The 17,306-nt window shown below is 42.2% G+C and overlaps 1 protein-coding gene across 4 annotated transcripts in view; it reads right to left on the minus strand.

Annotated features, from left to right (window-relative positions):
• The window catches only part of LOC128765354 (inactive phospholipase D5-like), a 44,599-nt gene extending 29,546 nt beyond the window's left edge, over positions 1 to 15,053 (minus strand). The window contains exons 1-2 of one of the 4 annotated variants that reach the window (XM_053876053.1): positions 8,351 to 8,602; positions 6,457 to 6,482 (exon numbers count right to left, since the gene is read on the minus strand). In XM_053876053.1, coding sequence (XP_053732028.1) covers positions 6,457 to 6,482; positions 8,351 to 8,363 — 39 coding nt within the window. In that variant the 5' untranslated portion in view covers positions 8,364 to 8,602. Of the gene's footprint in view, positions 1 to 6,456; positions 6,483 to 8,350; positions 8,603 to 9,942; positions 10,055 to 14,638 lie in introns of those variants that run through there. The other 3 variants (XM_053876052.1, XM_053876054.1, XM_053876055.1) reach the window with 3 other exon arrangements.
• Positions 15,054 to 17,306: the final 2,253 nt, after the last annotated feature.

The raw sequence follows: 17,306 nt of genomic DNA on the forward strand, positions 1-17,306 counted from the left end.
TGACGCCCTGCTGGTAAACTCACTCACACCACTTTACCCCACATGTTCTGTACTGCACAAATAGTTTGACTTTAAAGCAGCTATGTGTAGTTTGAGAATATTTGCTTTTGGTGGCACCGCTGGTAAGTGAGTGTAAGTGAGGAGAGGCAGCAAGAGGCCGACGCAGCTGCAAGACAGACGGACCCATACAATAAAACTTGTCTTGTCACGTTTCAGAAAGACGGGGAAAGTTTGAACATTTACTGAATTGGAAACAACAAGCTAACAACAATACTATGATCTAGTTATGAGAAATAAATCTGTCTGTAAGATGCAGTATCATCACAGGTCTGTCTCCTTCACATGTCTGGCTGGAATGCACTATGGAATGTATTACAATTCTGCGAGTAACCGACATCAGTCATTGTGATGTTTCTTACGGGATTCTTCCGTGAAAAACATGCTGAAAACACGTTTAATTCGAGTTGACTGTGAAAACAGGCGTCAGAGTTATAAACCATTCTTCTTCATCGGTTCCAGAACAATTGCCAGGGATCATGAAATGTGGCACTTGTCGTGTCTCTCACCAGCGTTCACTGAACGCTTCGACAGTGCAACACGACAAACAGCAGACATCGATAACTCAGCAAGTCATTTTTGCTGACAATTAATTAATTGAAAAGCTATTTTCATCATATACAAAGTATATCTAGCACTCGTATTAGCACGGCAGTTCACCTGTTTTGCTGCAAACATATATACTACACTTATATACTAACAACAAGCATATAGACATTTGTTTAATAATTTGGCAACACAACAGAGACAGCAGTGAACACAAAATTCACTTACAAGTTGAGTAGAAACATCGCCACTTCAGGATCACAAGAAAAGCCTTTCATAGCTCTCAGTTATTGTGAGACGCAGTTATTGCTAGGCTGTAAATGCATCTCCTATATTGACACTTGCTCTGTCATTCCATTCTTGGGCTATGATGTAAACAAAGGAGCTCAGCTAGCTGCTGAGGTCGCCCTGACCTGCTGCCGTAAAGTGTTGCAATGGGGGTGGAGTTGGGGCAGTGTTGCCACTCTCAGAACATGCCTCGAGGCGGCTCACCCAAAGAAAGTTAGAGGCCAAGGGATAGTTTAACAGAGAGCTGGAGAGTCTGACTCTGGGATTTTGGACTGTTCAAACTGAAACCTGACATCTCAGAAAATATGAAAATTAGGTTTTAATGTCTTAATGTTACACATTGTGGCTTTAAGACATAAAAAGCATTGTTTAAAGTCGCTACTTTGCCTTCGTCTTAAACAACGTGGTCTTACTCCTTCATCATCGACTCTTCCTTTTGTGACTGTGCCAAGCAGTTTGGCCCAGCGATCCGAGCGGAGCCCCAAAATCAATAAATCCATTGAGGTCCCATTAACATGACATCACAGACCTGTCCTCCATGATGAGATCTGAGCCTTAAACAATCATGCTGCTGTCGCTCTTTGTCTTGCCTCAGATCTCTGACTAGTCATAGATTTCAAATTTCAGGCTCATCCACAGGTTCAGTTCAACATTGAAAAGCAAAGTGTCTAACTGTGGCTTCTTAATACATAAATAAATCAGGTCATCAGGTGGAATTTGAAGATTTTACAGGCTACAAACTGCATACCTCCTGCCAAACACAGCTGCTGCCGTAGCGCCTCCTGAGATATGTGCTTGTGTTGAGCTCACCAGCATCACCACACTCTCATCTTAACAGGAAAAACGCACCATTCATGCAGATGCTTGCCCTCCTGCTCAGCTCCGATTATCAGTGACTGGTTCCCGCTTTCCTGCCGTCTCCATGTTTGTGTTAACGAGAGCACATTAAGTTGTTGGTTGGATCAGCAGGATGTTTAATTGCACCGCATGGTTGTGTAGCTCGACACACACACACAAGTACTCGACAACTCAGAGGAAGCGTATCTCATTAACGGTCTGTTCAGGAGTAACCCATCGACTGACTCTCGCCTCAGCAGAAGCGCAGAAAGTGACAGACAAGTATGTCATTTCAGTGACTTGAAAGGCGATTTTCAGAGCAGAAGGAAAGAGAGGTGCAGGAGAATCAGCGTCTGAATTCACACATGCTGCGGCTCAGGAGTGGACCTTTGTGACTTTATCTCTGCGTCAAAGTCAGACTTGTTTTTTATGACCTAATAACGTATTGGCCTCAGGGACAGTAAGATGAACAGCTCCCCGCCACAATATCTGCACTGCAGCTGCAATGAAGTCCAACATCAAGACTGCTTCCACACTTTTTAGCAAGTGTTGTGACCCCCCCCTCAGTAAAGTAAAAACATTCCCAATTCGCAAAGTATCAGGTTACAATGGTTGCGAGAATGGCCCTTTGACATTTCAATTTTTTAATTTTTTTTACCAATACCATTAGAATAAGTTCCATACAGCAGGTGGCAGTAGCACTGGAGAGGGTGCAGGAGACAAGCTCGAAGCAATTCAAACTATTCAAAGTTTCGCTTTTCTTCTTTTGACTTCCAGTACTCCACCACTCATGAGCAAAGCAGATGCAGTGGGAGTCATTAGATAGCTTTAGGATGTTCATGAATCACATACGAGATTATTTCTCAATCCCATTTTGACACTTGAAGTCATCAACTTTGCATTCATTTAACCTGGTTTCTCCAAATTTTCTCCACCCTTCGAGTAATCCTTGAATTTCCTACATGGGTCTCAAAGAGTTTCTGCCAATCCAACTTTAAAGAAGAATTACTGGCAATTTCATGCAGCTGGTGAAAGACTGCTACATGTACATATCTACATATGTCTGATCCCATATGTTCACACTGATGTGCTGCGATATGGTTATTGGTTTTCTTCAGGAACATAATTTGCATCTATACAGTTTTCGATTGATGAAATCCAACCTGCAATTCAGTAATATTTAAAATAGAAATTGCTGACTCAGCCCTGCAAAGCCTCAGATTTGCTCAAACTACAGTCAGATAATGGATCAATGAGTCAGACCAAAGCGACTTTACAACCCTGACAGCGGCGGCCTTGATGTTCCTCTCACTGCGGGGGCTTGCCGAGGATGTATTTTGGATGATCCTGTGCTAAAAGGTGAAAGGACGGAGCAAAGTGTGACCGGCAATTTAATTTTGTGCTCCTCCGTGACTCTCTCTGACCCACCGGCAATGTAATGGGGCAAATAAAGATGGAGCATGTCAGTTTGAGCAAGAGTTAAATGCCAAAGTTTGCTGGAGGACACAGAGAAACGTTTAATGTCATACAGTCCCTGACAGTTTCCTCAGGGAAGAAGCTGGTGTTAGTATCAGTCATGAAGAACCGCAAAGAAAAGAACCAATATTTCTGTTGAATAATGCTTAAATTGACACAAAAAAAACACGATTGATAAATGATATGGTTAATAATATGGCATTCAAAGGCATTCTTGGGGAACAAAGTTAGTGTTGAATATGAGGTGAAACTGAAAATATTTGACTTGTATTTTTAATAGATGTTACCAAAACACATATTTGAAAAGAAAAAATATAGACACATACTCAAATATAATGAATAATGAATATTAAGACAAACCAAAAGACAGCTATAGTTGTATAGAATACTAAATAAATAAGAATGTAAGGTAATATTTACAGCAAAATAACTCAAAAACAGATTTCAGTGAAATTTTCAGGAAATGTCAAAGAACAGATGGTGTTTCCCATTACCATCTCAATCTTTAACTCTTGAAAATTTGCCACAGTGTGTGGTGCTGCATGCTCCCATGCTTGCTAGCCTGCTTGTGTTGATGGAGAGAGTTCAGGGACACTACTGCCACCCGCTGTCATTTTGAGCTTATTGCAATTAACGGTATTTCAAATGGTCAAAAAAGGTAATTATGGTGATAAAATGAATGTATAACAATAAATTGAGAGCGCAGCAATCAAAAACCCAAACCATTCTTTAAACAAAAATGATCTGACAACTGCATCATACACATATTTTTTCTCAAGTAAACTGTGTAGGAACATACACTGATAAATATGGGTAAAAGAGAATACTTGCCATTGCTTGACTATTTCTCTCACGAACTGCAGAGTACTCATTATAATAGATGTGAAAGTAAGTGTGCTCACACATCGTACATCATAATGTGTGCGGGGCTAATGTAGTCCTGCAGCGTTCCCTACCAGGTCATTCATCAAGTAACACAAACGTACCAGATGATCTTTTCCTGGCTGGTTTAAATGTAATAAAGCTTCACCCGTAATTAATGTTCTAGTATCAAAATGTTATGGACGACGTCGCTTGTTTGCCATCTCAGGGCGGCGTTGGCGGAGGATGATGGATGGTTTGTCTGTGCTGAATTAGCCGAGTGTGTGTGGTTTGGAGTTTCAGTCCTCTGTTGAATGGGCATTTTTCAAATGACATTTTGGCTGAGGACTGTGTTTTTGAGAAACTAATGCTCACTGCGCCACTGTTGACCTTGTTGAGTGGGGAGCATAAAACGCAGACTGACATGAAGTGGGATCTCGACTGGAGTGGACTTTCTGGTTGTGGTACTGCCAGCACATGTGTTAACGTTTGCTTCCACACATTAGCTCTGAACATCTATCTTGTCAGTTGTCAATACCTACTTCTCATTGGTGAGGTCTTGTTACAGTATACTGGCTGCCTTGCCCACTTCCTGTGTCAAATTTTAGTTATTCTGCTGACAGCAGTGTTTTCAACCTCTTAAGGCAACGGCTCACTTCGTTCACTGACGATCTTGAGGCACACCACCAATTGAGCCTCGGCTGAAGAGCATTTGTGCTGAGTTAAAAGTACTGAAGAAAATCCCCTTTAAATTGGGAAAATTTGTAGATGCGAACACTGCTGTTTTGGTATGAGATTTGCTGAAACAATCTGCGGCTTTATTTCAAAATGTCTCCAGAAAGGGGTGGGCATTGAGGCAAAAATCTATCATGATTCCACAATTTTACCACCATGTCCTTTGCATTATTTTATTCTACTATGGGGAAATTACAAGTAAATCTACTTTGCTCCATGACAACAATAGTTCTTTATCTCTTCGCATTGTTAAGTGCATTTATTTGATTCTGCATTTAGATTTAAGCCTACATTTAAACCACGGAGCAAACTTTGACAATTTGATCGTTCAAGTTTTGAAGTGAGACGTCGGCGGCCGTCGGCGGTGCAGACAGTCTTCAGTGTCACGGGTCCGACAAGGAACACTCCATCATTTCTTCATGAAAGCGCGTAAAGACCATTTATCGGTGCCAATATGGGGATTTATGATGTCATCATGATCGGAAGATCACACGACAAAAATAAGGGGATTATTTATTATTATTTTTTTATTTTAATAAGATTATATTTATACTGGGTGAGAAAAGTTATTACTCTTTAAATCGGTATGAGCCAAAAAACGATGCACCACTAATAATAACTGATATTTCTATGTGATTGAGCGAATGAAAAAACACTAGCACTTTACTGAGTCGAGAGAGCTGTGATTCCAGAGTTGTTAAACACAGTCATTACTATGAGTAAGACAATGTTACCAACAGAAAGTGCGCTTTAGTGCTTTCCCTGTGAGTCGGGTACAAGGTGTGTGTCACTGATCTGTCTTCACCACCCAGATTCTTGTATAACAAAAAGCATGAGGTTCCCTTCAGCTTCACTTGTGAATTCAACCTCTCAAGCTGCCTTGGATCGCAGCAGGTTCTTTAGGGAAGAGCGAGATCCAGATGAAAAGGTGAGTCAGTCGCTACATTGCGCACAGTGGAAATTGAGACTTATTGACGTGATTGAAATGAGACAACTGAACACAGTAACTCTCTACTGTGACGCGTTTGCTTCGCCTCATGGCTCATCCTAACACCCATTCTTCATCTCCATCCAATCTGCCCCCTCCTGTTGCTCACCACTGTCAGCGAACGGCTTGATGTAGCAGCTGCTTTGATCCCAGCAGGTGGGAAAACTCCGACAGCTTTCCCTCCGAACTTCTCCAGATTCCTGCCATCACTGTATTCAAATCGCCTGCTAGGTCTCCAACCTAGCATCATCAGTAAACTCAGACTTTGCGGATCAATGACACTAACATGCAGCAGACGGTCGCTCGGTTGCCATGGGCACCGGTTCAGGTTCTACTGGGCACCACTGTGCGCTTGCTTCAATACCTTCTGAATGACCACACGCTTATCTCTGTCTCTCATTCCCATCACCACCTCAGCCCTTGTCCTCACAGATAAACACTCAGTAGGTCGCACTGGCCTGAAAGATGGAGTGGTGCCAGAAATCGAGCCAGACTGAGATGGAGTGAGAGAATTAGAAGGCAAGGCAGCCAGAATGGAGGAGAAATGAAAAAAGGCGAGTACATAGACAAGTTGAAATGTTTGGAAGATGGTGAAAAAGACAATGATTGTTTACAAGGTATTACAACAGTCAAAGAGACAAATGGAACAAAGAAATCTTGGTACTTACTCTTACGGTATGGTCCATACAGTACACTAGGTGCCAGAGGGAAAAAGGAGTCCTGTGAACTGTGGTGTGTGGATCATATGGTTTCATTTTTTGTTTACTAATTCTTGAGTGTGCCTCAGCTTATTCGTGTCCAAGTGTTGGTGGAGGGCTTTAGCCTATATTCAGCCTCTCATTCAGCAGTATGGAGTCCCATATTTTTGTCCTGGAACTCAACTCACTGGGATTCACCACAATTACAGTTTTTTTCCTAATTGTTCCATTTTTAAAAATTGTTGAGTTGAGCTTGCGTCCCCAGAGTCAAAGTGAATCCACAGGGACTCGTCCAGATGTGTGGGACTTTCATTCCATATGTTGTGCTCACTTCTGCTGAACCAAAATGAAACTCTGGGGACCCATCGAGATGTGTCAGACTGTTTGATTCCACAGGTTCTGCTTGCCTTCCGCGAGTTAAAAAGAAGCTGCAGAGACTCATTCAGATGTGCTGGGCTATATCATTCCATAGGCTGTGCTTGCATCCGCGGAATCAAACTGAGACTGCTGGGACTCGTCCAGATATGTGGGACCAGTTCATTGCATGAGTTGCTGTTACTTCCTCTGCATGCAAATGAATCCACATGGACTCACCCCATGTGTATATGACCGCTCAAGTGCGACTCACTACAGATCTGGGTAAAAATAAAACCAAATGAAAACGCACAAACATTATTCTGCTCTGTTTTTACCAATGTCGAAGAAGCAAAAACCATGACATTTGTTTTATTTCCATTCTGCCGTTGATATCCGACGCTGCAGGGAGCCACATCAGAGTGTTGGAAGAGCTGTGAACTACAGACTCCTGATCTAGAACATGGAACACTCAAAAAGAATAAGTAAGAGTCTGATATTGCTTTTTTTTTTCCAACATCAACTGCTTTCCCAGCAATGTTTGCATCTCTGCAGTCCACATCGCTTCTTTCTTCGTTTCCTCACCAGAGAATCAATAAAGTGTTATTCTACCCTACAAGCGCTCACGTCCTCCTCAACCCACTTATGGGTTGATTAATTGAAAGCGTTGGCTTAGGCGGTTTTACGTAGAACTAAATATAGAGTTAAGAAGTCCAATTCTGTGTCGTGTTTGCAACAACATCACTATTTGTTTGTTTATTCAAGCGTGGCAGTATTTTTATCTGCATTCATCTAATTCCCTGCAACTCCCTCACCCCCCTCCCCCTTTCTCCGTTTCACATTCAACAGGAGCTGAGCGTAAATTCTGCCAAATTCAGCCTCCCTGCTGTAATAAGAATAATGTGGTGTAACCAGCTGCGACGAAGAGAGCGTGCTGCTTCATCATCAGAGATGAGATCCACAGATTCCACTGGCACAGAAAGCGGCAGACACTGTTTCCAAAGTAAGTGCAATTTGACCCAGCAGGCTTTTTCTTGAGGGGTACTAACACCAAAATATAGACGGTAATTGTGGTTGTGGATTTGTGTTGTGCTATGAATGACAATTACTTGTTTTCTTTCTTCTTAAAGACAACTTAAACACATGGCGTTTAGCTCTATCAAGAGGGACACATTTGAAGTTCTCTCCTTAGGCAAAGTGATGTTTCTATCTGAGACTTGGCAACAAATTCCATGACCCATCTCATTACCAAATCTACCATCGACTATCAGCTTTACATTTAATGAAGATTAGAAAAAGCATCAGCTGCAGGAAACACAACTGGACACACAGAAGCACAGTCGCTGCCTCATCTAAACTACACCAATGGAAAATCCAGGATCAATGTGGGGAGACACTTCTTGAGTCAGTTGGTATAAAACAAGAGAAAAAAACTTCTCAAGCCAAGTCACGAAGATGAGTTGAGACCAAGCCATGACAACAGTGAAACTAGACACCAGAGTGCTCTTACCTTCATGATGCATCCTCCAGTTCCCAGACCATGAAATGCATGTGCTCACCAGGGTGTGTGTAAGAGTAAAAGAGTGTGTGTGTGTCACTGCCCCTCGGAGTCAGAGGAGAGGGGAGTGTGTGTGTTGCTCTCCGCAGTCTGGGTTTGTGAACGCATGTGTGTGCTCGTCGCTTCAGATGAATGAAGACCGGACACACCTAAATCCCGCCAGCATCATGGTCGTGCCGAGCTCATCTTCCCTCCTCTTGCACTTTTATTCCTCATCTCTTTGTTTCCTCACCTCTCCTCTCGTCTTCCCGTATCATGCGTTCACTCTCCCTCCCTCATCATCTCTGCCTCTAATAGAAAGCTCACATTTCTCTCTTGTAAAATCAGCAGCACCGATTGGAAAAACAGTCATCGCCACTCTCAATTAATCATCACAAATCGCCAACTAAAACACCTCTTTGATCGTTGAGACTTTTCAGTGAGTCAGCCACGAGGCGTGCAATAACTCATGATTGACACTTTAATACACACACACACAAACACAATTTCCTGTTTCTATTTGACTGAGATGGGAGATGATAGTCGAGGCTCGGATTTCCCCCACGAGTACAGCGACATCGTCTTAATAAAAAGCAGACCTGAAACACTCATTTTTCATGTGAGCCTTCATCCTGCAGCACATCGAGATGCTGAGCAGCTTCTGGCCAGAGATGCAGAGTAATCACAGTCAATCTTTTGAAAGGGTGCATGTCTTGCAGCTGTGCACAGACGAGAGTGCGCCAGTAGGTGGTGCCGATGCTTAAATTCAATTTGGGGAATTAGATTTTCTCATTTTTGAAACAAAACTGAGCCCAACTCATTGAAAAATTAAGTCGCTATGTAACTGATATAGACACAAACTTTTCTTGCCAACTCAGGAGTGCCAAACTCACTTAGAAAAGAGGCCAATGAATAAAGAAAAATAAATAGAAAACTGGATTAAACAAAGGATTAAATGAAACCAACAACACTCTATATAATCCTCTATAAACTTTCTCAGGGAACAGCTTTCACTTCACCAATTCCAGGTGCACCACACCATACAAAGTGGTCATAATCAAAATCCATCCATCATGGATCATACAAAATGAGACTAAATGCTATAAATTGCCACCCACTATTTATTTTTTTTACATTGAATCCAACCGTCAATTTATTTCCTTTTAAATTATATTTCTACATTTATTTTCCCTTATATGTTTCCACATTTATTTGTGAATTTTGGCTCTTAGTACTAACCACCTCAGTCTGTAACAGTGAGAAGTGGTGATGGCCAGATGACGCTTCATGAAACAGTGTTCTGCAGTAATTTCAGACCTTCGTGGGTAGCGCTATTGGCTTAAAAATGACATTCATTGGTAATGCGAGTTGAAGTTAAAACGTTTACTGTTCAGAGTGCCATCAAATGGCCTCAGAAAAGTTGGGCACTATTTCATGAAGCTCCGTTCTGTCGGAAAAAAAGGGCTCTACAATAGGCAGATGTTCATAATGTTACGGCTGATACCACTGTGTCCCAGTTTGACTTGATGATGAAACAGAAAACCAGTCAGTTATGAAATATTTACCTTGTGTTTCATCCTCCCAACTCCACAGTTGACAGTGGAGAAACATCAGTCCAAGTTTGTGCGACAGAAACGCGTGTCCTGTGGGACGACATGGCCGCCCAGGACGCCTTTGCTGACTCTAATGTGCAGCTTTCACACACAAACACAACCGGCACCAGATGGCGATTTGTTGCAGAGAATTCACCGGTGGCGCAGAATTCCTGTTGCAGCAAGATGTGCCGGCGAGACTCTAATTGGATTGATGGGACAGATGTCCCAAAAGAGGCCAAGATTTTTTTTAAAAAACTCTTTCACTTTTTACTTTGCATTTGCTTGCAAAAATCCAGACTGGATTAAAACAGCAGCTGCCCGGGCTTTTGGGCGAAACCAAGCGATACATTCTGCTGCAGGAAGCAGCGACGGATAAAGTCTATGAATAAATAACTGGGGTCTTAACATATTTGGCATCAACACGGTGTATTCAAATTCTCCCTTTAATCTAAGACTTGGCTTTTCCGCGGGGGAGAATTTGGATCAACGTAGTGGACTTAAATATTTCATGCTTTTGTGTGCCTCCTCTTGAGCATGCAGCTTCTTGTTGTGGAATCACTGTCGTATGAAGAGCTGAAAACAGTCTGATGTGAAGTATGTGTTTCACCAGATTTAAATGCATTTACATCAACTGAAAAGGCAGCATCTTATTTTGTAACGCCATCATGAATTTCTTTTTCATTTATAGTACAACTATTGATTCTCTTGTGGGGAAATTCAGTAGCCGGAAAGTGAAAAGGATGTAAACAGAACAACTCTGAAAGGGACCAATATATTTCAAATAAACTCGATTGAGAGCTTAGAAGTGATTTCATTTTGGCAGCGTTCCGTAGCATCGTTTGAAACTGTTGTTTCCCATATATTTTCAATAGACCAAAGCTCATTGAGTTATATGACCAGCTCATATGTGACCAGCTCATAAAGGACCGTAAACATTAGGTTTTGTGTGGCACGGAACGGTGTTGCCCCCTACTGGCAAATGGCTGTACTGTCGCCCGAGTGGGATGAAACTATGCTTTTATTTTCGGTTATAATTGGCTTTGAAAGGTTGCCTGTTCATAAGATTAAAATGTGTTGTGTATCTTTGTATGACATTTGAAACTAGTTTCTCACCGATACACAATTGATAAGACAACCATAAATTATGTGATCAAAATGAGGCCCTCCCTGATGGAGTCGAATTTCGATACAAAATCCTCTCCAGATCCACCGGAACGTATGGGCTCCTCGCCTCTATCTGTCGCCTTAGCACACCTGAGAACAACCTCCTCCCTCAAAAGTTAGGAAGGGTAATTAAACAGCGAGACTCTCCTGAGAAGAGGCAGATGTGCGGCGACAGGAGGAAGTCAACACTTCCTGTTCCATCCAAGAGATGCAGGTGAGAACATGAACCTGAGGGTGAGAGCTCATTCCAGCTGTGGTTGAAACCAGCTCCACCTTTAATTCCCTTTAAAACGATCTGCTGTATTTAGCTGAAGTCACCCAGCAAGTGAAGGAACATTCATTCCTTTGGCCGTAGACCTCCTGGTCCAGCGATCTGCTCTTTGGGGAGCAACTTCGAAATGAGGCTCCTGAGCTTCTCTCAGATGTATTCAGAGACTACTCAACTAATATAACATTAACTTGTCGTGTCAATACACTAAGCCTTATAATTCAATTTTTAATGAGGATAAAAAGAGATGAAATGTGGGTTGGCTAAATTTCCCTCAGGGCCACACTAGAAAATATGACTCATGTGAGCGGCCACTCAGCCAAAACACTGAAAGAAAGACGAATAACAATGTTGGATTTTGCTGCTTAAATATTATAAAATCAGATTCCAAGATGTTATACAGTTAACTTGCCTCATCTGATGTATATGATTCCATATTGTATTCTATTTATTTAAAAAAATGTCAATAATAAATAACAGAATACCTTTTTAAGTGGTGAATAACTTGGCAACCGAATTATGGATTAAAGTGCAAAGACTATTAAAAAATGTCATTAATTACATGGCATTTTCGCTCGTGTGTTTTCTTTATTTATTAATAAATGCTGTTAAGGATGTAATTCTGAAGAAAAAGGGAGGAAAATATAAATGCTGCTCAGACCGAATGAGGGCTTCACAAATACAGTCAAAGGGTGGCATGTAGCCCTGCAGTTTGGCCACCTCTGGGTTAGCATTTTGATGTTCTTAACTACAGTTTGGATCCTCACCCACTCTTGGCCATCTTCAGAGGCATCAGTTGCCTGCCCTGGGTGTGTCCTGGGGCCTCCACCCACCATCCTCCACTGGTGTTTCTAAATGTAAAGCTAAACTCTGAGCTTCTGGAAGCTCCGCCTCTGTATTGCTAAGCCCTCCCTGTACTTTCTCATATTTCAATGTTCAAGATGACTCGCCCACCACCACAGACTGTCACTCACGCTACTGAAAATAATCTGTACTGGACGTCCAGTGATGTCATCGCTTAATTTTTGATGAGCCTCATAAATCCTGTCAGATATATATATAGGCCCGAGCTGGAACTGTGACGTCCTTTAAGTCATTAACAAAAGTCTTGCAGGAGGACAGGGACACATGTTGAGCGACATGCGTGTGGTCTTTGTACTGTACGGTTCGTGTGAGTCAGCAGAAAAGAGACTCGCTGATTCATCACCCGGCCGTTTATGCAGGGAGGCAGCTCGCTCTCTTCCTCCTCCAGCATCAAATATTCAACACACCTCCCATTCTGCCACTCCACTAAATCACTACACAAACCCAAAGGCTTTCAGTAGAATGCTGATGTTATTTATCTGGATGCTGAAAGTCTCCTGTGAACTCACTCTGAACTTCTTTGAATGAAACACAGCAATATGAGACTTTCTCTTAATGATGTTAAAGAAATCCATATAGGTGAATACAAATCCAGTTCAAATTTGAACACCATAGTGTTTATTAAGGTGTTGAGATTTACCCTGCATTGTTGGTGCTGGCATACCCTCAAATCTGGCTTCACGTGAAACCCACTTTTCTCACGTGTTAGTAGTCATGTTCCCATTCCGCCGCGCTTAGAGCGCCTCAGCAGTGGTGAAAATGAGCTGAAGTACAGGCCATGCTCCATGGTGACGGTGACTCAGTACATTGACTATCCTTTTCTGTTTTGTTTTTTTTTGTTTTTTTTTTCAGCTGAAGGAGGTTTCTGGAGAAGGGAATGTCTGGGCCAGTACATCCTAGGTTGCTGCCCCCACGACTCCACAAATGGAAAAAGAATTCTGACACATTTTTCAGGTGAGCATGTTTTCTGTTGTGTAAATATCAAGACATTTTATTATTATTTCACTTTTAAATTATGTAAAAATGAGAACTGAGCGCACCTGTCAAACTTGAGGCCCAGGCGCCAAATTCATCCTGGCAAGTAATTTGGCTAAAACTAAAATTTAAAACTTACCAAAAATCAGATAACCCATGATAGGTGTCACTACCATGGTAGCCTGTATTTCAACTGGCCATTTCCCGACCCCAGAAAGCAGGGATTATAAATGTGTAATAAGCATTTAATTCGGAAACTGAATCCAGTTCTGTTGAAACTGAATGGCAGTTCGAAAAGAAAGAACTGTCTTCATACCAAAATGACTCTCTGGAATTTATACTATTGACTGACAGGGTCTGTTTAAACTCCCCAATCGAGACTCTACTATTAAACTGTTAGGACTGTCTTTGACTGAGTTTCAGATTTCTGCTTCAGCCCCTTGCTTGACCTAGTTTGACACCCCACAGTTACAATGTGCGCTCACAAAACAGCAAAGTCCAAAGTTCAATACCAGCCTTGAGTACTCGAGTACTCTTACACATAGAATGGCCACGATACCACAATACTGAGACCACCTTACGGCAGCAAGAAAATCAGTATGTAAAATCTATGTTTGTACTGCAGTGACCCATGTACAAGAAAAGTACAAGAAAAACATGCTGAGGAATGTTGTTCAAATAACAATATATATGGAAAAATAAAAAAGTAAAAGTAAAAAAGTACTCGTACACTCTTCATTTTGGAAAAAAATGGTATCAGTGCATCCCTAATTTAAAATGGCCTCAAAATAAATTTTAAAATGTTTTTGAACAGTGTTTCACGGTTTATACCATTTAAACCACCGAATAGTTCTATGTCTTTTCTGTGTTTACCACAGGGCTCCACCATATTTGCTTAATGTGGTCCTACATTACTGCAATACTTTCATCACTGTTCTATAATTCTTGCTTGGCACTCCAAATTTCTATTTATTTCTGATCAGTGAGAAACTGCTAAGACATGGAAAATCAACAGTTTCTTCGGTGATTTAAAATAAAATTCCGGTAAAATAATTAAAAAATACTACTTTAAATCATTAAAAAGTGTCTTGTTTCCCCTCAGAAATTTGCAGAGACTTTTCATGCTGCAGGCATCAAATTAATATTTGAAATTATATACCTTGATTATTTCAACTCTTGTCTTAATTCTATTTTCCTAAATGCAACCGCATAGTTTCTTTATTTGCCGGTTTGTGCAAGTGTGAGAAGCTCACCGTGGATCTGAGCTGATGATCTGAGCGAAGACAAAGAGCAAGCGCATGCTGTTGCCAGTGGAGCTATTTTCACAGCTGGATTAGTCACACTGACATCTTCAGGAGGCAGGAGCTGAGAGGTAAAGCACACAAATCAACTCACATGTTCCAATTTCTCCCTCCGGCGAAGCCACACGCTGGCTGAGTAGTCCTGCTGCTGCACGGCTGAAATGAGGGAACTGGCTGGAGCGCCGGGAGCTGGAACCACCAGACCGATTCCTCTTAACTCCTGACCACCGCTCACCGGACCTCGGACCCCTCGCAGCTCCATCCGATTCAAACAAGTGTTTTGGGCTAAAGCTGAGGTGGATCCTTCATCCTAGAGTTCAGTGACACCATGGGGCATTTCAGCAGGTGGTCGACTGAACTTCCCCCCCGAAAGAGTTCCATTGCTGTTCATAAAGTGGCTGAACCCCAGATTGGCTTGGCTACACCGTGGGATCATCCTGAAGGAACCCAGAGTTCCGTGATGGTTCAGACTGGGCTTAAATTGGCTCAGATGATTCTGATAAGGAGTCTCCCTGGCGAGGGAGTCAGAGAGAAGTAGGAGGGAGGGAGAGAGAGGGAGAGCTCTTGCTGATGCTGATTCGGCGTCACCTTAAGGCGAGATAATCACCAGGAAACCTCTGGAAACCGCCCAAAAGTTGCACTGTTGAAGCTTGTTTATTGTGCGGTCGCCTGAATAATAGATGTAAAGAATGCAGATTCATCCTCATCATTAAAGGGGATATATACAGGCTGTCTACTCCAGAATCTAGTGGTTTATTCATGGGTGTGGAGCTCACCTTTGACTGCAATAAGTGAGATCACACACATACAGTATGCAGTGTTATTACACCTCACACACACGCACACACAGTCGCATCTTGGCACTTGACACTACTGTGCTGCAGTGATTCTGCAGTCAGGTTCTCACAGAGAAGCAACAGAGTGTGAACGAAGGAGGTGTGATGGAGTGTTTTTCTAATTGAATTGTTCGCTAAAGGAAGACAATAAAGTTGTGGAGGTTTCAGTTTCATCAATCTGTATTGTATGGGGTGAAATTATTTTATAACATTTTTCAAAATAAAATGTTTTATCCAACTCATCCTCTCTGAGGTGGAGTTGATTTGGCTTTATTATGGAGTTATGCCTTGTCAAAGTTGTGAGATGTTGCTTCAGTTTTCACTGAGTCATTCATAAAGAAAGTTTCTGCTCTCTTCTCCCGCGATGTTCCGGTCGCATTTTTCTTAGTGAGTGGCTCAGAATCAATCCGAGGAGACTGCAGCTGAATGCTGATCACTGAGGCTAGTGAGGCAACAGCACTGGAGCCAGGCCAACTCACTGTGTCATAATGTAAGGGCTCTTCTGTCTTGAAAAGCACAGCAGCAGTATCTTCATTTAAAAGCAAAGTAAAAGTCTGATCACATCAGCGGGGAGCAGTAGCTCTCTAGTGTGCTGCAGCGGCCTGTGATTTATGAGACCCCTACTCCATTAGGAAAACAAACAGGGTTTATTCACTGTAGTTAGGAATCTCATTGTTTTCACTCACCTCTGTGGCGTCATGTGAGGGGGTAATAAATATTGGAGCAGTTTGGAGAAAACGGAACAGTGTGTTGTTTAATTTTCCTAAATTACATTCAGTGACTGTGTGAATTGGTACCATATTTTTACTCTCCTGTCCTTCCTCTCTGCTTCCTTTTTCCCCATGCATCTGTCATCCCTCCCTTCTTTCATTCCTTCCATCATTCCTTCCTTCCTACCTTCCCATCTATCGATCTATCTATTGATGTATCTATCTATTCTTTCTCTCGTCTTTCCTCTCTTCCTTATTTCCTTTTTCCCTATGCCTCAGCCATCTCTCCCTTCAACCCTTCCTCAATCCTTCCTTCCACTCTCTTTCTCTCCCTTCCCTTCCTTCCTAGCTTCCTCCCTACCTACCTTCATTCCTTCCTTCCTAACTTCCTTCCTTTGTCCCTTCTTTCCTTTTTCCCTTCCTTCCTTAATTCCTCCGGTCCGTCCTTCCTTCCTCTCTCCTTCTCTACCTACACACCTTCTTCCTTCATCCCTTCATTCATTCTTCCCTTCCTACATTAATTTCTTTCTTTCTCCCTGCCTTCTTTCTTTCCTCTCTACTTCCCTTTGTTCCTTCCTCTCTCCTCCTTCTCTCTCCACCCCCTTCCTTCCTTCCTACCTTCATTACTTCCTCCTCATGACGCCACTGGGTCTGCTTACCACATTAGGACTCCACTAAATCAGAGAGCCTAATTCACCAACCTCACCATGGCTGTCAGTCATTTTTCTCAACTCAAATTTGTGAAACAATGTGTGTCACAAGTGTCAAACTATTGGGCCTGTTACACTTATTTAAACTTGCATCCTATAGCCTTCAATTCACGTCGCTCTCTCTACTAATTTAGGATGCGCCTCCCTCTCTCCTGAACGAAACATACTTCAGCCAGAATCGATAACTCAGGAACAGCATAGGAGATGAGGACACCTTACCTCCATCGCATGCTTCTTCCAAATCCAAACAGTTGGACGTCTGAGGAGTGTCTGAGCTGTGATTCATGACTCGCTCAAGTCTGGGGTTGAACACGCCATTAAATACTCCGGTCCACTTTTGGTTCTGTGATAATCCTGAAGGTTAATGGACACTGTGTCCTGTGGAGAAGATTAAATGCTTCCAGGGTCTCTGGAGTTACACCTACTGTAGCTCCTAGCAGAAAGTTTTTTTTATTAGATGACAGGATTATCGTTACAATTACATTATGTTCTTTCCTCTGCAGATC

The sequence above is a fragment of the Synchiropus splendidus genome, chromosome 9 (genome assembly GCF_027744825.2).
Source record: "Synchiropus splendidus isolate RoL2022-P1 chromosome 9, RoL_Sspl_1.0, whole genome shotgun sequence".
NCBI lineage: Eukaryota > Metazoa > Chordata > Actinopteri > Syngnathiformes > Callionymidae > Synchiropus > Synchiropus splendidus.